Raw genomic sequence first — 21052 nt, forward strand, 5'->3', positions numbered from 1 at the left:
TTCGGATTCCCCATATGCAACTAGAAATTTTCCTTAAAATAAAGCTGATAACTTAATACCAACACGCAGACACACACCTGCATTTTGAGCATTTGTTATTGTCATCACTGGTCTGCAAAAAGAAATGTACTGATGACAGAGGATAAAGAGTGGGATTTCGCAAATGAACAAGAGGCTTAAATACCTGCAGTCCTATGTTGAGGTAAAGGAAACCAATGGTTCCCTTCTCACCCAACTCGTCTTGTTTCTCCACCCCTCCCATCTCCACAATACACAGAGACTCTGGCTGGGCTGGCAAAGCCTGCATACTCAATGGCTGTAGGCAATCCTGCATTTGAAAGACATTTGTCATGGTGAGAACAAGGCTACACACACACAAAATAAGGGAATTGTTAAAATCACACAGACATGTACGAATACTAAAGGCTAAACAGGGTCCTAGAGAACGAAACACAAATAGCGCTCACTCCACACCAATCATGGACAAACACAGAAGAAAACAGTTCTCAATATGGTCTTTAATTTATAGACCTTCCCTAAAATTTCTCATGTTTTGTAAATTTCCACTGTAGAGGACCTTAAATTGCCAACATGATTTTTTTAATGCTTTTTCATACAATCGTGACTTCTGTGAGTGTGTGTGTGAGCTCTGGATACCAGCAGTATGAACCAAACAACATAAAAACAAACACACATTCAGAGTAAAGACCAACTGTAAACAACAAAACAAGCATGCTGGAGAGATAAATACAAGCAACCTAAGACCAATCAAATGTGATGGACAAAACAATGAGTGTGTGTGTGTGGGGGGGGGGGGACAAAAAAAAAGAAAAAACAACAAAAAAATAAAAATAAAAACAACAATGGTGCCGCTGAGAGCAGACAGTTCAATACCATACAGATCGGGAAAGCGTTTCCAGCCTTCAGTGAAAATAGGTTCACTTGTACACCCACACATCTAATAATAATAATAATAAAAAACAAAAACAAAACAAAAAACCGAAGCATATGTGTAGACGAAGGTTAGGTCCAATAACGGAACATTTATTGACAAGCCTGTGTGACAAAAAGGCCAAAAAGGCAAGAAACATACTGGACAACACTCATAGAATCCTAGTTGAAGAGCAAATTCTGTCAAATTCCATTAGGCAACACACACTTGAAGGTATGCTGTCTGCTTAGTTGTCCCATTGCCGTTGTAAATTAAAGCCCCTGGCTTTTGGGAGAGCTGGATAATGAAGCACATATTTTAAGACTTCTGGCGTCTGAAAAATTCCTTTTGGAGCTTTAATCCAATTTAAACTAACAGAAAGACGGAAGTGCAATCACTCTAATCACTCTGTTCTGCCTTAGACAGACTCCCTTAAGAATAAGCCAAGAACTTCATTAAAATTCTAAAACAAGTGTTTGGTTTTATGGGTATGTGATATCTGTTGCTGAGATCAGAGCTGTGGTAGTTCTCTCCATTAATTTTCAGTCAGAGAAGAGACATGAGAAACTCATCACTTCTACAGCAAAACGTGTGTGTGTGTGTGTGTGTGTGTGTGTGTCCGCCCATACAGAAGGGCATAAGCACACATTCATGTGTTCATACCAAGGGGTCCAGGGAGATGATACGGACAGTGTTGTCGACCAGTCCCACGGCAAGGAAGCGAGAACGCTGTTCACCGGGTGGGACATTGGCCAAGCTCATACACACCACATCAGCAGACATCTCCTTCCGCTCAGTATACTCATTCAGCTGGCCTGACTGTAGAGAGGGTGAGAAGAGAGGAAGAAAGGGTACAGCAATACCTCATGAGCATCCATTTCAAGTCCACCCTCTTTGTTTAGACCAAGTCACAACATAATTACGTCACTTTCTGATAGAAAACTATATGCTACATGACAGGGGAAAAAAAGGGGGGGGAATCAACTCCAAGTGTTTCTCTTGAAGATTTTCACAGCTTGTTAGATGGCTATCTTTAAGCTTCTCTATGGTTGGTCCACAAGAGAGAAGGTTATCCTCTCTGCTGGGCCAATCGCTGCTGAATGAAATAAATCACATTACTTCCTATTATTGTTCAAACAGGCAGCTTGAAGTTTTTTCCACACGTCGTAACATCAGGTTTTTTTCAAAATGCTTTCATAAATTGAGAGTGAGTTTAATCATTATTGTTTTACCATAATCAGTGATAGATTGTTTATCCGAAAAATGTTGATTATCTTTCATTTGAATTGTGTGAGAAATTGGGCTAAATGAAGTGTGAAATGTTTTAGTCCACTAATGTTAAATTTTGTACTTTAATATAAAAATGAAAAGGAATAATATTAATTTTAATTTCCATGCTTGTTGGCTCCTAACTGCAGGTCTACCCAGCTACTAAATTATTTTTTTATTTAATGGTAGCTTGACAGCTACCATTAAATACTTCTGTTTAAAGTTCTTCTGTAACTTATTCTTTTATAACCAATTTACTAGCTGAAAACTGCTTTGAGTATGAATGCAGATGTTAAAACCTTGCAAAGTATGAAACCTTATTAGTGTCACTAATGAAATCAGGTAGATAATTCTGATTTTGGGCATTGGACAAATTTTCCCCAATCAACATCTTAGATCCAATTAAACATCTTGTTAACTTACTAGACTGATACGACTTGAACTTCTGGAGTTCATGGGCAAGGCTCAGCGTTTTTGGTTTTTATTTTTCAAAGCCATCCAGCATGCCAAATTTTGCCACAAGAGGACACTGTTACATAAGCTCACACGAACAGGAACAACTTTTGGATCAGTGGGAACATAAAATCCTGGTGAAAATCAGTTTAAAAATCTGGTTATTTTTCGGTGAAAATTGATAAAAACTGAAAACGATAAGCCTTGTTCATGGGTTAAAACAAGTAAGGTAACAAAATGCTTGCATCTGACAAGGACTGTGTTACAGCATACATAGTCGCTGTACCAACTGTGGATAAAATTTTGTCAAAGATTCCCAAAGATCTTTACTTTGTCCAGTCACTGCTAGAATCCCCCCTTCAAAGCAGTGCAAAGATGTTTGTTCTCTGGTTTAGAGACGACATTTGATGACAATCTGAAAAATGTCAACCAACGCCTTCTTCACTTCGTTATTGTTCCCCCTTCTTGTTGGATAACATGCAGTTAGCCTTCTACTTGTGCAGTTCTACATTGTACAAGCAATACTTAGTAAATGCACCAATGTAAAAATTTTAATGACAGTCTATCCTTATTAGGCTGGCAACCTATAGAATATTGGCTTCAAAATGTACAGAACTTCGGCGGTTAACAAAATATCTATTTTTCCCCAAAATGTTGTTTTAGGAATGCACAAAGGACATACCAGCTTCCGTTGTGTATTCATTTTGTAACACTTCAAACGAAATCACGTTGAGATATTTTGAGGTAGATCACAGAGGTAAAGGGGAAAGAGGAAGAGACGGATGTTGAAGAAGAAAAAAGTGAGAGAGGAAGAGGAATGAGGTGAAGAGAAAACTAGATGAAAGCAGAGGGTAGAAAGTGAATGAAACCTAAGACTAAATTAATACATGAAGATAGAGGGTACAAGCTGTGGAAACTGGATGGGGAGGAAAGGAAAGGTTACATGAAAGCATGAGAGACAAGTGGGAAAGATACTTATTGGCAAGGTTAGAGAAAGGCTTCTTATGCACTCATACCTTCACATCAAAATTGTTCAAATACACAAAGGATAAAGGGGATCTTTTTTCTTTTTTTTTTTTTAAGATAAGTAGATTCAAGTGGACAGATTGTCAAAGAATTAAATTACAATCTCAGCAATAACAAGACAGGGCTTTGCTGGATGAAAATAATAGGTCATCTCACCACAAACTAAATAAAAAAAACTTTTAACTAAATTCAATTTATTCAAGATTTATTCTTTATTATTGAGCAAGTATATATTCTTCGGTCTTTTTCCTTCAAGATTTCAAATATTTTGAATATTAGCTATTTATTTCTAAACTACAGAATGTGATTTGGCTATCTGATAGCAATTCCTGTAGGGCTATATGCACTGGGGTTAAATAAACTGACTGTTTAGGGGAATATTAATGAGTGTTAAAATTAGGGTAGAATAAACAAAACAAAATTAAAATATGGCCTTGGGTCATTAGCTGATCTCACACTTGAAGGGGTGCTTGTAAACTGAGGCATTTGCAATGCACAATGTCAAAGTCAACAACTTCCTCTGGTAGCTGAAAGCTGTAATACTTGTCAAAACTATTAAGGGTCAACAACACTGGTGTAGTTATGGTACCTCCAATACAAGTTTCAGTCAAGTTAAAGGTGAGATTATTATCTAGAGAACTTAAAGAGATGCATTGAATGATCACAGAAGTTTTCCCCTTTTCGTTTCTACTCGGGTTTTTTTCTTCTCCATTTCTGCTTACCCACCTCAATTTTCTTAGACAAATGTCAACCAAATTTTTCAGGGAAAGGTTCTGTTAGGTCAAAGGACGAAAGGATGGTAGGGCTGCATGATTAATCTTATTAAAAATGTGATCTCTTTTCATAACTGTGCGATTTGATTTCTAAATGACAGCAATTCTGCTGCATTTTCATTAGGGACATCAGCTGCACTAAAACAAGCGCTCCTAATTTCTCCCTCAACAAATTAAAATGTGGTGTGGTGTAATCGGCAATAAGGCAAATAAACCCAGTGAGAGAGGAGTTGTGGGGCCAATATGGTGGTGTGGTAGGAGCCTTTTACGCTCCATCAGGTAATTACAGGGGTTTTGCGAATGAACAACTAATTTTGTCTACATGCACAGGTAAATAGAGGGTGCAGGAGGTTAACTACATGCACTGGTAAATAGAGGATGCAGGAGGTTATCTTTTATTTGATGTTGTTGAGTGGATGACATTGATGGGGAAAAAGGAAAGGCAAAATGATTCCACCCAAGAAAACGATGGAGGTCCAGGCAGAGATCGAAATAGAGATGGCTAACTCTCCGACTGATCGCGCTGTAACCATGCCTGAAGTGGAAGTTAACAGTAAAGCTCCACTCACTGATGATGGCGACTGGTATCAAACCACTCCTGATTTTACGATGGAATCTTTGGCCATTCCACTCTCTGAAACACCGCTGAAGGCACCATCCAAAAAGACTAAACGGGACAACGAAGAAAACTCTGGTGACTAGAACGACTAAGACGGTCATTATGACCAGTTTGGATATTCAAAGTTTAATACGTTTGTGTGTGTGTGTGTGTGGGGGGGGGGATACAGACCTGCCGCTCACTGAATGCTCCTAAAATTGCATATATTTGCATTAAAATTAGTTTTAGATCAACTGCACAAAAAAGTTATAAGATCTACCTAAAATGACCATGAGCAATCAAAATGTCCGCTTGTAATTTGCGCGTGATCATGTGCGTCATGTCACTATTTATGACGTGTGTTGGTTGCATCATTTCCTTCGCGAAGTTCATTGCTCTGGCCTGGAAACAAACTAGCAGTCTCCAGTGCAGAGTAATAGTCTAAACCTGATTTTTGATTGTTGCCAACATGTCTGATTACCAGTGCTGGGAGTAACGCGTTACTAAGCAATGCGTTACTGTAACTCCACTACTTTTTGCAGTAACTAGTAGTGTAACTAATTATTCCTCAAATTCAGTAACACTGTTATAAGTACTGAAATTTAAATGGGCTTGTTATTCCATTACTTTATGTGAAAATAGCCGACAATTTCAGAGGATTAAGGTTTATTATCATTCGACTTGGCGGGCGAGACCTTAACGTCAACAAAGTAGCATTCTGGGGGGAAAATATTGCACACAGTAAGCCAACACATTGCACAAAATGGCTGAGGATCATTCAGGCATGAGCTTTGTATCATGGAAACACCAGCATTATTTTTCCCTCCTCGAGACAAAGGACAAGAATATAGTGGTGAGCTTTAATCTATGTGCAGGAAGGAAAACTTTGTCCACAGCCAAGTATAGCAAATCTAATCTCCTGAAGCACCTAGCAAAACAACAAGCTTCTCTACAAAGCTAGTTGCCAAAGACCCCAGCACAGCTAACACCGGTGACCCAGGTGCAGCCCACGTCAGCTCAGCTGACCAAGGAGGAGCCACTCCATCTAAAAAGCCCTCCGGTCCACAGTCTGTAAGCCAGGCAGAACTTAACAGACTGACTTGCAAAGTATGCTGTTGAAGACATGCGTCCCATATCAACAGTTGAGTGTGTTGCCCTCAAGAGAACTAATTAGCAAAATACCGGTGAGAAGAGCGGGTGGGCCACCATGCAGAAAGACGTTTAACAAATACCTGGACAACAAATATGCTAAAATGGAGGTTGAGCTCAAAAAGACATTTGAGGCGTTAGAACATGTTTCTACCACAGCAGACGTTTCAATTACGCTTAATAAAAGTTTTTTTTTTGGCATAACCGTACATTGGATAAATCCACACAACATGCAACGTGGGAAAGTAGCGCTGGCATGCAGAAGATTTAAGGGTTAGCATACATATGACAGTATTGCAAGTGAGCTCGATATCATCCACTCATTCCATGGCCTATCTTGTAAAATCACAGCAACTGTCACGGACAATGGCTCTAATTTCATAAAGGCCTTTCAAGTATACCAGCTACCTGAGGACTCTGAAGATAAGGAGGATGAGGTGACTTTTACAAACATCGGGGATGTGCTGCTCAATGGCGCTGATGATGTTGATGACATGATTTCTTTACCTCAACATCAGCAATGTGAATCCCATACATTGAATCTCATATCATGCACTGATATGGATAAGTGGCTGGTGTCAACACCTGAAACGAAAACCATCTACAGAAATGCTACCACAAAATATGCAGGGCTGTGGAACAAGGTGAATCGGTCCCCAATGGCCTCGGAGATCGCGGATGACGTTATTGCAAAGAGGCTACTAGTACCGTGCACGACTAGGTGGAATACGTTTTATGATGCCCTGGCTCGAATTTCTGAAATACCTATGGTCGAGTTGAACACCATCTCCTCCAAACTACAGATGAAGAGAATCAGTGAAAGGGAACATCAGTTTCTCAGAGAGTATTGTGCTATCATGAAGCCACTTACTGTGGCACTGGACATTGTTCAGGGAGAAGACGGTTGTTTTTAATGGCACACTGCTACCCACACTGGAAACATTGATGTCCAAGACTTTGGAATTGAAGAATGGACTGCAAATCCTTGTTGGCCTACCAGATGCAATTGTCCAGGTAAGAGCTGTTATTTTCTCTTGCATTTATCATTAATTTAATCAATAAACCAATAAATCATTCAACTGCATGTTATTTATGTCACTCATATGGGTGTATAAGCTATATGTGATTGATATGTAGCCTACAGGTGTATGCTATATGAGACACTTTGACAATCAACCTGCAAAGCCTTTTAACTGTAAATAAATACAACATATAGGCTAGGCCTATACATTTTTTGCATTGAATTAATATACATTATGAAACTATCTAATGTATAACGCAATATTTTTTAAACTATGCTCATAATGTATAAGGCTCTTGTTATATGCGTCATTTCAGGCAATCAAAACAAGATTTGCACGTGTGAAAGTGAAGATGCTATCCTGGCTGCTGTGACACTAGTGAAGTTCAGGCTTCATTGGCTGCATGACCAGGAGAGGAAGGACCAGGAAAAGGCAAGTCTGGTAGCAGAGTGTCGAAAACATGTCCTGGAGCAGCAACCAGGTACAACCAACCCAACACAGCACCACAGCACAGGTTCTACCAAAGAGGAGGAGTTATTTTCCTTTGAAGAAGATAAAGACATCTATTCCACTGCTGAAACTGAAGTAGCCCATTACCTCAAATCAGGAGCGACAGGGATAGACACTCTGAATCCATTTCCAATGATATCGCTTAAGATCTCTTAAACATAATGCAGCCACTGCCTCTGGTACCCCAGGAGAAACACTCTTTAGCCTGGGAAACCTGATTCTCTCTCCAAAGAGGAACAGGCTATCAGATCAAAAGCTTGAGAAGCTTCTCCTCTTGAGGTACAATTGTTGGTTTGAGGGCTAGGATGTTGAGGAGCTTGGAAAACTTCCTACTGCAATCCACAAAGTTGTATTTTTGTGGGGAAAAATATACCGATATGATGGATATTTGGAGAGAGGCAGAGAAAGGGAGTAAATGAACATTGCCTCTGCTGGACTAAAGAGACCAACAAAGAACAAGAGAAAGATACACACACACCCACAACACTTTCACTGAGAGGTTAGTCTCTAATGTAAGAACAGAACTTTGAGGTGTGACATGTATAGGTCACTGGCCAGAGACATGCTAGCCTTGGAGTATTTTGTTAACCCATTTATGGTTGGATACCTTTTGTTAAGCATTACGCATGCAGACTTTGCTGCCTTACTGAAAAGCATCTCAAGCTATCTGTATAGTTTTTCCTTATGAGGCTGAAAGCATTTCTTAAATGTATCCACCATTAAGTTTATCCACCATTATTAACTTCTTCAGCTAAATGGTCAGATGTCAGGTAAATCAGAATCAGAATACTTTATGTAACTCAATTTCCCCTCAGGGACTATTCATAACAAAAACTATTCAATTTCCCCACTTTGTGAGACTGAAAATAGTTTAATTTTGTCCAACATTATTGAATCTCCAGTTGGTGAATGGGGTTCAGTTGATTTGAATTTCTTTCTGTTAATGTTACAAAGGAGGATGAACCACAGTGTGTTTATGTTTTTGTTACAGTATGATAGTTACATACATCTAGTGATGCAGTTGTCTTGGACACAGCTTCAATGGTGGTACCTTTCTTTCTTTTTTGTAAATATCTTTTATTTCTTTAGGCCTATCATTTGTGATAAGAAGTTTACCGTCGAATGTCTGAGAAATGGTATATTATGTATTAGTTTTACAATGCCAGAGTGTCATTGTCATTTAATTTTACATTGCTAAAAGTGTAGTTGTTATTTAATTTGCTTTGTACACTGCCAAAATAGTGTAGTTATTTAATTTTGCACTGCTAAAAGTGCAGTTATTTAATTTTACATTGCTGAAGGATCACTAATGCTTGATTTGAGGCTACAATAAATATGCCAAAAATATCACAAGTTTCAAAACATATCTGTTTTATTGTTCCACAGCTTACTTTTCATTATAGCGGTCTTGTCTCACACTGTGCCACAGCAACACTGAAACAATTTGTACATTAAAAAGAAAGTATTGAAGCAAAATAAATAAATAAATAAAAGTAACACAAAGGTTACTTTCCATAGTAACTAATTACTTTTATAATGCGGTAACAGTTACTTTTTGAGAGCAGTAACTTGTAACTGTAACTACTTACTAATTTTCAGTAATTTGCCCAACACTGTTGGTTACAGAGACTGTTTCAGACGCACCATGACTACCACCGAGGCTTTGTAGTATTTACAGACATTGGACAGTGGCGATTTTAAATGGTCTGAAAAATAGTATTAAAGTTGTTAAAATGTTAGTTTTGGTGTCAGTTGTTTCTTAACAGACATACTAACATATGTAATGCATTAATTTCTCAATTGGGTATTTATCTTGACAGAATATAAAGTTTAAAAACCGTGGGCGGTCATTTTGAATGCTCATGGTCGTTCTAGCAGTTTTTAAGTTCCAGTCGTTTGGGACTGCTTCAATATTTATTTTCAGTTATTTTTTTTACATTTAATATTTTATAGGCCTTATTGGGTTTGTTAGATTAGCAATATGTGTTTTCCATTTTGTTTTTCAGGTAATTTCACTTTTTCAATTTTGCTATTCAAATTCGACCATGTCTCTCTGAAGTTTAAATTGTTTAAAAATAGTATTATAGTTGTTAAAATTTTAATTTTGGTGTCAGTCATTTCCTAACGGACATACTAACATATTCAATGCATTAATATCTTAATTGGGTATTTATCTTGACAGAATACAGAGTTTAAAAGCCGGCAGTCATGTTGACCACCCATGGTCATTTTAGGTAGGAGTGAAATCCCAGTCCTTCTAGTGTTAAAGGCCATTCATGAACATTCTTAAAAACACGATGTTACTTTTCGAAAAATCTCAGCAACTGATAAGAACGGAATCTACTTTGAAGCAAATCGAAAAGTTGTCATTTACTGTCCAGCAACTCTCATTTGGAAGTTAAAAAAAATTCAAAACATTTTTTTTCAAAAAACTTAGGTTAAAAATCTAAAAGCCGAAAACAAATCCCTGAAAGCCGACATAGCTGACTGTCAGCGCTACAGCCCAAAGTGGTCACTGAAGCTGCATGGTGCGAAAGAGGGAGGGTGAGGACATCGGACAGCTGGTGACTGACATCCTCAGGAAGAAGGCTCCTGATATACGCAACAGCCTAAAAGAAGGTATTGACGTTGTACATTGACTTGGGCAGCAGCGACAAGATGGCTCTGTTAGATTGACCATAGTCTTATTTGCAATGCAATGGCTCCGTGACATTATATGGAAAGAAGCTCCAGATTTCTTCTTGACAACAAACTGAATCACTGTAGTCCTGACGCCGGAGGATAAAGCTGCTAAAGAAAGGCTATGGCCCTTGGTGAAGAAGTGAGGAACAAGACGATGGACAGTTCAAAGATGTAATAATTATTATTGTGGAGTGAGTCCAACTTGTGGTAATGTTTTGTTTTACTGTTTAATAAACACTGGTCGGCACAGTGGCCCAGTGGTTAGTGCTGTTGCCTTACAGCAAGAAGGTCCTGGGTTCGAACCCCGGGGTTGTCTAACCTTGGGGGCCATCCCAGGTCGTCCTCTGTGTGGAATGTGCATGTTCTCCCTGTGTCTGTGGTGGGGTTTTCTCCAGGTATTCTGGTTTTCCCCACCATCAAAAGAAACATGCATGTTAGGGTTTATACTCCTGTCTGTGCCCCTCAGTAAGGCAATGGGAAAAGAACTTGAGTTGGCTCCTGAGTGCAGCATGAACGCAGCAGCCCGCTGCTCCCAGCTACACAGATGACAGCTAGGATGGGTTAATTTGCAGTAACTGAATTTCCTCAAGGGGATTAATAAAGGAAACTTAAATAAAAAAAATCTAACAAAATGCTGATTATTATTTCTTTTTCTAAAAGACATTATTGCTGAGCAAAGTGTCTACACAGAGACAAAAATGTTTTTCTCAGAAATGTTAAATGAAACCTTTTTATTATGGACGTTTTATAGCTATCCCACTCAAGTTTTTCCACACTTGGTTTTATTTTGTATAGATTAATTGAAATGTTGATGATCAAAACCGGCTCCGATTTTAAATTTAGCCATTTACTCACCCTTATTTATTTTCTAACATTAAGGCAACTTATGGTCCCGTTGGCAATTATGTCTTGGCATAAGACATAATAGATCCGATAACGACGGGCGTTGCTAAACATCGGAACACAAAACAGCCACACATATCAATACCTCTGATAATGATGGGCATTGCTACACATCGGAACACAAAAAGCCATGGACATCGTTAGCTCTGATAACGACCCCAAAGAGGGTAAATATATGAGTTTCATCACCAGCCAGTCAGACTAGCTTGGTCTAGTCAGAAAGGCATGAACTGATGAAGCCTCTTGGATGAGAGGCGAAACGTCTTCACGGATATATACCAAGTCCAGTTGCACTCGATTAAATTCCTTTGGATAACCATGACCTGGATGAATGAGAACATTCACAGACGTCTTGGCAAGGGGCTTCAACATTTATTGTCGTTTCAAATGTTGGCTCAAGCCTTTGTTTATCCTCTAAGTGATCCTTTGGCTTAGGAAAGTTGCTTCTCACTACCTTGTTCTAGGAGATTTACTTTCAGCAAATCTCATCCTTTTCTGGCAGAATAGACCACTACACCCAGGTAGCGTAGCAGTCTATTCTGCTGCCTACCAAAACAGGGGTCGGCGGTTCAAATCTGTGTTACCTCCGGCTTGGTCGGGCATCTCTACATACACAATTGGCCGTGTCTGCGCATGGGAAGCCGGGTGTGAAGAGTAGGGCAATTGGCCAAGTACAATTGGGGAGAGAAAAGGGGAGGGGAGGGAAGAAACACATTATAGTGCAGTGGATTCTAAATTTGGGAAGACACAATTGGGCAACGCGACTTATTTTAGTCATGGTACAAATTATTCAGCAGGAATATCAATCGCCACTCTACATAAATTTAAAGTGGATGCTTCAGAGGAAGAAATGTCAAATGGCAGATGAATCTTCTTACAAATAAGCAGGATAATAAAATGTGTATTATTTGCAATTTGTATCGTTGAAACTCACACGTTTAACACTAGAACGACCAGGATTTCACTCCTACCTAAAACGACCATGGGCGGTCAAAATGGCGGTCGGTTTTATCTTGACAGAACTCTATATTCTGTCAAGATAAATGCCAAATTGAGATATTATCATTTATCTTGACAGAACTTGTTATTTATCTTGTCATTCATCTTGACAGAACTATATATTCTGTCAAGATAAATACCCAATTGAGATATTAATGCATTGCATATGATAGTATGTCTGTTAGGAAGTGACTTGACACCAAAATTAACATTTTAACAACTATAATACTATTTTTAAACAATTTACATTTCAGAGAGACATGGTCGAACTTCATCTCATCTTCAGCCACTTTTCCGGGGTCGGGTCGCGGTGGCAGCAAGTTAAGTAGGGCACTCCCGATGTCCCTCTCCCCAGCAACGCCCTCCAGCTCCTCCTGGGGGATCCCAAGGCATTCCCAGGCCAAATTGGACATGTAGTCCCTCCAGCGAGTTCTGGGTCTACCCCGGGGTCTCCTCCCAGTTGGCCGTGCCCGGTAAAACTCCAAAGGAAGGCGCCCAGGAGGCATCCTAATCAGATGCCCGAACCATCTCAACTGGCTCCTTTCGATGCGATGGAGCAGCGGCTCTACTCCAAGCTCCCTCCGGATGTCCAAGCTCCTCACCCTATCTCTAAGGCTGAGCCCAGACACCCTACGAAGGAAATTCATTTCAGTCGCTTGTATCCGCAATCTCACCCTTTCGGTCACTACCCAAAGATCATGACCATAGGCGAGGATACCCTGTGGACCCACCACATGCGGAGATGAGCATTGGGGTAGGATACAATGCAGGCTGGGCGGCAGGCAAAGGTGGGGACCGGGGCGTGCCAACTTCTGGCATCGCAGATTGGTCCTCGGGACGTGGGGGAAAAAAAAAAAACGGTCGAACTTGAATAGCAAAATTGAAAAACTGAAATTACCTGAAAAACAAAATGGAAAACGCATATTGCTAATCTAACAAACGTAACAAGGCCTATAAAATGTGAAATTAAAAAAAAAAGAAAAAAGAACTGAAAATAAATATTGAAACCGTCTCAAACGACCGGAACTTAAAAACCACTAGAACAACCATGGGCAGTCAAATGACCGCCAACGGTTTTTAAACTATATTCTGTCAAGATAAATACACAATTGAGATATTAATCGTTACATATGTTAGTATGTCTGTTAAGAAATGACTGACACCAAAATTAACATTTTAACAATTTTAATACTATTTTTTCAAACAATTTAAAATTACCGCTGTCCAACGCCTGTAAATACTGCAACGCCTTAGCAGTACTCAAGATGCGTCTGAAACGGCGTCTCTAACCAGATATGTTGGCAATAATCAAAAATCAAGATTAGACTATTTTTCTGCACTGGAGAATGCTAGTTTTTCTTCTAGGACAGAGCAATGAACTTTGTGAAGAAAATGATGTGACCAACACACATCATATATAGTGACATGACGTGCACGATCACGCGCAAATTATGTGTGGTCATTTTGACTGCTCATGGTCGTTTTAGGTAGAGCTTATCATAACTCTTTCTTTGTGCAATTGATCTAAAACTAATTTTAATGCAAATATATGCAATTTTAGGGGCATTCAGTGAGCGGCAGGTCTGTATCCTTTTTTTCTCTCACAAACTTATGAAACTTTTAAAATCCAAAACGGTCAAAATGACCGGCTTGGTCGTTCTAGTGTTAACAAAGCCTTACTTGGTTAGATAGCTTGCATACTGAAGGAACTTCAAGCAAAATACCAAAGTTCTTATACAATATGCTGTGGTGAATTTAATGAGTCTCCTGACAATATGTTGGACAAATTTCCCCCAAACCAGCACAGGGTACACAAGGAAGAAGCCCAATGTTTTTTTTTTCATTCTGTTCAGATCTTCCTCTGACTGATTCATGGTGATTGTTTAACCCAAACAAACAAGATTTTATTTAGTCTAACAGAAGTTTTCCATTGAAATCTAGGATTGATCTATGTTTGCATCTACAGTAGTCTGGTGGAGGGAACAGAAGAGTCAATATCCAAGACTGTCAGTACTGGCGAGGAAATACCTATACATTCCTGCTACAAGTTCCCCATCAGTAAGGATGTTCAGTACAGGAGGGAACATTGTAACATGTCTCTGTTCCTCACTGAAGTCTCAAAATGTTGACAGGCTGGTGTTCCTGGCAAAGAACCTTTAGTTGGCTGTCTAAAAAGGAATATTTTCAACATTTTCCAAAAAAGCTTCCTGTTTTGGTCACCCTAATAGAATGGCCAAGGTCATTGTCATGATCAACTATCATATATATTTTGTTTGCAATTGTAGTTTACATTTTAAGAAGCATACCTAACTCTCTCATCATCTTACACACAGAATATGCACAGAAAAAAACTTGGTTCAAAGGTTGTGAAAGTAAGAGAAGATGAGACTGAAGTTGATTTTTTTATGTTCAGTGTCAGAAGCTTTTGCAATTAAGCTAAAAACAGGAATGGTCCCTTTCTGTTGTGTAAATTAGATGTGCTGATCCTATATCAGGCACCATCATATTTTTTGTTGCGTTTCCTTCTGTATCAGGTCAATGAGTGCAATAAATATTTATATTGAAAAAAAAATCATGAGAGAGAATCATGATCTCAACTCTAAGCAAGGAAATCGTGATTCTCATTTTACCCAAAATCGTGCAGCTCTAGATCAGAAATCAGGAACACTATTTGTAATTTCACCTCATGTACTTGCGCACACGAAGTGAAATGAAATTCCGTTTCTCCCAGCCCACAGCAGTGCAACATACAGACAAAAACACATGGCAGCCATCTCTGTTAACCACCATGTCCAAGCAACTCAAATTAAACCATATTCAAGCAAAACATTTATCTTTCCGCTTGTCAACCTTCTTTCTTACCGGGTCCATCTCAAAGTAGACTAACTCTCCACCGGTGAGGGCAATGACTACCTGCCGCTGATTGACAGCACACCGGACAATAGTCTTCTTCCCAGGAGTCTTCCACTCATTCACACGCTTGTCTGCTCGGATGTGTCGGATACCATCCGGGTACACCTGGGCAGAATAAAGAGAGAGAAAGGAAGTGAAGAAAAGAATAGAGGATTCCGTATTGACACGAATATAAGACGACCCTGGTTATAAAAGAACCCCCGCCCCCATCAAGACTATTTTTTGAAAGACTTTGAAGACCAAATCTTGTTTTAATATAAAAAAAAAGAACTTTGTTAGAAAGTAATAACAAAATCACATTTAATAAACCAATGTAGGCTATTGTTTGTGACATCTTTAAAATTAAAATCATGTTTTCAATATCTTTCAGATAAAATCCTCAAAATGTAATCACATTTGTAAATGAATGACTTACGGCATTTAAATACCATAAAAATTAGAATAAACTCTAGTCTATTGGTAGTTCTAATTTCAATTAGGCTATCCATCTCATAGTGAAAAAAACAACAACCATGTAGCCTATCAAACTTTAAATAACTGCATTAACCATCGAAGTGAAGTCTAATTGTAGAACTGTCTTGAAACTAATCAAATCTGTCAGAGAGAAAAAACAAGACTAGGTTAAAACCCAGTACATGGCTGGACTGCAGCTACATTTAGAAAGAGGCTGCTTTTATGCGACATTTACAAAAAGGCTGTTTAGATATTGGTTCTGTGAACAGCAGTTGTACTGGACAGCAGTTTTCAAACCCTGCTTATTTATACAGTTAAATAGCATGAATTCATTTTTTTATATGAAATAATTCCCTGGCTTCAATAACTGCTGCCATGATCACTGGAAAGTCTGGGCCTGACACCCCTTATAAATGAGCAACAGTTACCACCAACTGTCTGAAGACGCTAATAATTTTCACTCTAACTGCGTGTGGCTATTAGCGCTGGTGTTTGTGAATTGGACTTTTTTTTTGCAATTAAGCATTTCAGTAGTATCCATGAGCAGCAATATATTATGTTCGTTAGCTTGCGAACTGCTGCACTGATTCACGGACAATAAGGAAACTCCCATTTCTGTATTTACCAGCGATGTCGTTGGTCATCTGACTAATTGTGTAATTTCAGTGATGTTGTTGGTCACCGCTGGCTGGAACCGTTGTTAGTCACCTGATCTAGTGGCCCAATTGTGTCAAACTGATCACTCAGTGAGTGACATTCACATTTGTAGGGATGGCCCAGGCTGCCAGTCCAGCCATAAACAGGCTTGCTTCAGTCAGGAGGGGAACATTCATTTTACAGATATTTAGCACCCATCTGTTGTTGTGAATATATACTGACATTTAAAAGTCTAGACCCTGAATATAAGATGACCCTACTTTTTCTGAAGTATTTCCAGGAAAATAAAATCTCATATTCAGACCAATAAGGTATTTCAATATATTGAAGAACCTATAATGTAATAGCAAATGTTTCTGTGCTTAAGTCAATAAAAACATCTCAAACTGTTCTGCCAAGAGCGAGGAAACCAATAGCAGAAGAAATCTGGAAATGAAATGAACGAAATAGAGCGCAAACATGCTCAGTATATATTCACGCTTTTTTTTTTGTGTTTAAGCTTTCCTCTTGTGGTTCATCTGTGTGTATATTTTATCAACTCTTTTGTCACCACTATTGTTTGATGGTGTAATGTTATGCTAGCAAGTAGCCTTCTTTGCTTGACCAATCAGCAATGGTTATGAGCATATCCTGCAGACATGGTTGACACAATGTTGAGATTTTAAAGTGTGCACATCTGCAACACTGTGAACCATTTTGAGCAGCAGCCATCCAAAAACTCTTTCTCTGCACATGCTGAGCATGGACGTTTAACATTTATGTATGCAGAGGCATGTCCCGGTGAGTTAAAGGTAGAGAGACGACTAAAGAGGAGGGTGAAAAAATAACCCGACTGCTCCTGATGAGCTGTATGTTACCTTGCATGGTTGACACCGACATCGGTGTACGAATGTGTGTTGGTGAATGTGATACATTAATTGATTGTAAAGCACTTTGAGTGGCTGTTGCAGCTAGAAAAGCGATATCTAATATGCAAACCATCTACCGTGAACATTGTTGAGATAACATGCATCATATGCAAGTACAATGCAGATAAGGCGAGAGAGAGGAATAAATATTAAGCATTAAGAATGGGTAAGGAGGAAAAGTATAGTTGTTTCAAACTGCAATATTCAAAAAAAAAATCAAAGACTTAGAGCACAATGGTATCCGTTTGGGAAATATACTCAAACTAGGTCTAAATATGCATGTGAACGAGACTAAAAAACATGAAACTGAAAGGTGCATCTCACTCACTTGTACCAAGGCATCTTCACCAAGCAGTGAGCAGGAAAGAGTGGGCGTAGTTCCCAGGAAACCAGAGTCTGTCACTTCCTCTACTGTTTCCCCAATTGAGAGAACCAGGGTGGCATTGACGAATGACACAATGATGTAGGCATCAAACTCATCTAATGACAAAATGGTAGGCAAAGAGACAAGAGAGACATAGTTAAGAAAAGGATGTTGATGTAGGCCTGTGCCACGACATGACAATGAGAGAAATGAACCGCACAATTATGTGAGTACTATCATCTCAGGGGTACAGACAAAAAGAGGTGGAAAAGGGTAAATAAAGGTAAATTGAAAGACCGAAGAGAAACAAATTTTGGAACAAAAGGGGGGGAAAGCACCATTTGAAAACATTGTCTTTGGACTTGGTAAACAAAAACTCCCTCCAGTGACCATAACTAGCAATTGGCAATAAAATGAATTTTTATACCTTGAAAACACCACCAATAGTGAACTCTAATGGACTGTCGACATGATTGACATTGTACGAGTTTAGACCATATATACTCATACTTTATCTTTTTCCCGCAAAGGAAACCAAATAATGTTCAATGTAGAAGACACTGTACTTAACCAATTAGTAAAACTGTTTTGGTGGATACGATGTCTGAACTTTGTATCTTTTTATTGTAAAGGAAACCAAAGAATATTCAATGTATAAGACACTGAACTTAACCAATTAGTAAAACTGTTCAAAGTACAATGATTCACATTCAACATTCTTAGCTAAAGCGCCCTTTTCTTCAGCACCCTCCATTTTTAATTCTTTCATGATACAATGCCAAGCAAAGCCAATGGTGAGAAAACCATGTGCCCAAGTAGAATTTTCATATTGCCTGAGAAATAAGAAATCTGCTTTGGCAGACAAGCATTTTTTTCCTCATCACTGGCCAAGGATTTCCACCATTATTCAAGGATTCAAGAAGGATATGTTATTAGGACAGAAACCAAAATTAACTTTTCAGCTAAAATAAAGATTTATATGCAAACAGCTATCAGTCATGATACCTTATATCCCTGTTGCATTTAAAGGGAAATTTCATCATCATTATTGTACATGTTGTGTCAGTCATGAAGTGTGACATGCATGTTGGGTTAATACTTCTGTCAGTGGCATGAGGCCATGGCAAGAGGAGCTGGAGTTGGTCCCCGGGCACTGCGCAGTGACTACCCACTGCTCCTAGCTACATGGGGCTAGGATGGGTTAAATGCAGAGGATGAATTTCACCATGGGGAATAATATAGCACATCTTGATCTTGTTTATACAAGTTCTGATTTACTCTTTGACCTAAGGACAGTATTGGCATTTGGCTTTGAACAAAATGGAATTGTATTAAATATATTTAGATGAATTTGGGAAGGAAAAAACCTGTTGAAAGTGTAGAAGGGGTTGCTTGTGACATTTCACATTTCTGGGCAATATCGAAAATATTATGATTATCACATCAATCGTATACGATATTAATTAATATCAATGAACTACCAAAGTTATAATCAACTAATGTTCTGTCGACTGAGTAATTGACTAATCAACCAATCATTTCAGTGCTACCTACTAGAGATGCTACGATCCACTTTTTACCAGTTCCGATACCTGAATTTGGATATCTGCCGATACCGATACTGACTGATACCGATACCAGCTTTTTTCTTGAATGTTATTATTAACATTGTTGGGTGATTCTTCAATTTGGGGCACTTTCGGCTTTTGAAATTTTGAAAAAAAAAAAAAAGTATTTAAAATCTGTTTTATTTTTTTTCAAAAGCTCTGTTGAGTGGTCTGGGACAAATATTTTAGCATAGCTTTGAAATAAGTTTGATATGATGCTTTTTCAAAGTTGTAACAGCAAAATGTGATGGTATTGACACGTGATGGTAATGACAATTTTCATGTTTTGGAGAAAAAGTTGGTGAAATGTCTTATTTCTGAACTAAAATACTCAATTAGTAACTTGTTTGGCAATGACGCATAATAAACATACCCTCAGATCAGAACATATAAATCTTCAAATTACTTACATTTGTGAACATGGAAAAAGTCATGCTTCTTCCATGATTGGTCATGCGCCTGTCACTTCTCATTTCCACGGCAACCACATTATTGTTGTGTGAAATTTTTTTTATTGCTCTCTAAAATGTTCGGTGTGATGGTAATGACAGATGTATGAGGGACAGCGATATTTAACTATAAAAATGTGCAAATTGCACATATATAAACCCTATGCATTTGAAATATGTCTTTTTAAATTATTATGAGAGAATGCAAAGTAAAGCTTTAATGAATTTAACCATTTTGATTACTGTATTACAGAGGGGAAGTTAAAAAGTCTGGGTTGGGGACAAACCCAAAACAGTGAAATTCTGGCACATTTGAATTTTCAACATGCTGTAAAAGTATTAAAATGTCGAGACACAAATCTTTTTTTTTCATAGTTAACAAAACTTTACTCTAACAAATACAATAATTGTTTTTTCAAAAAAAAATTTTTTTCTTTCTTGAAAATCCACCCTAGGGACAGAAAAACTCCCTTAATTGAAGAATCACCCTGTTGTTGTTTGTTATTGTTATTACCGGTTACTGTCACCATCATCATTATTAACATTAACGTTACTGTTGGTGTTATTGTTGTTGTCATTATTGTTACAGTCATTGATGTTATTGTCATTGTTATTGCTGTTGTTTATTGTCGTCACTTTCGTTGTTGGTATTATGTGTAAGGTTACATGAGGCTGTAGTAAACCACACAGCACTTATTTAAAAACCAAAAAATATACAAAAATGCATTAAATTTATTCCAAAGCAATTTATTTTAACTGTAGTTTAAGTAGGCTTCATATACAAACAGATATAGGCGTGCAAACTGCTATGGCAACGCTTTTAATGTGTCAACTGACAAAGACTCAACCTGTGCTTTTTTTTCTCTCCAACTTTCCTAACATAATTTTTTTTTTTTATAAAAAGACCTATCCTGTAATCATGTCACGTTAAATGCCAGAAATATAATAATTTTGTTGTGAAAGAAGAAAATGAAAGAAAGAAAAAAGAAAGAAGTTTCAAAGAAGAAGAAGAAAGCGTTTGCATGTTCTCCCCGTGTCTGCGAGGGTTTCCTGCGGGTGCTCTGGTTTCCTTCCATCATCAGAAAGACATGCATGTTAGGGTTAATACTCTTGCACTGCGCTGCCCACTGCTCCTATACGATAAGATGGGTTAAATGCTGAGGACAAATTCGTTGTCACCTGTAAAATGACAAAAATAAAGTGGCTTTCTTCTTTCTTGATGGTGAAAGACATAAAACAACATTGACCAAGTGGTGATCTGTAAAACCAACGGAAAATATGTTGCGCCTGACTAACCTGGTGATAAGGTGTCTGCTGATATACACCCTGTCTAGCCTGGATGCACTGACCCTGTTCCCTGAAACATGTACAGCCTGGTGTTTGTAT

The 21052-nt window shown here is 38.4% G+C and overlaps 1 protein-coding gene across 1 annotated transcript in view; it reads right to left on the reverse strand.

Annotated features, from left to right (window-relative positions):
- The window catches only part of sf3b3 (splicing factor 3b, subunit 3), a 132622-nt gene that overhangs the window by 84117 nt on the left and 27453 nt on the right, over positions 1-21052 (reverse strand). Inside the window, exons 13-16 of the mRNA XM_056281478.1 lie at positions 17575-17726; positions 15178-15333; positions 1595-1750; positions 185-328 (exon numbers count right to left, since the gene is read on the reverse strand). Of these exons, the coding sequence (XP_056137453.1) occupies positions 185-328; positions 1595-1750; positions 15178-15333; positions 17575-17726 (608 nt within the window). The remainder of the gene's footprint in view (positions 1-184; positions 329-1594; positions 1751-15177; positions 15334-17574; positions 17727-21052) is intronic.

Source organism: Lampris incognitus, chromosome 6, assembly GCF_029633865.1.
Source record: "Lampris incognitus isolate fLamInc1 chromosome 6, fLamInc1.hap2, whole genome shotgun sequence".
Taxonomy (NCBI): Eukaryota; Metazoa; Chordata; class Actinopteri; order Lampriformes; family Lampridae; genus Lampris; species Lampris incognitus.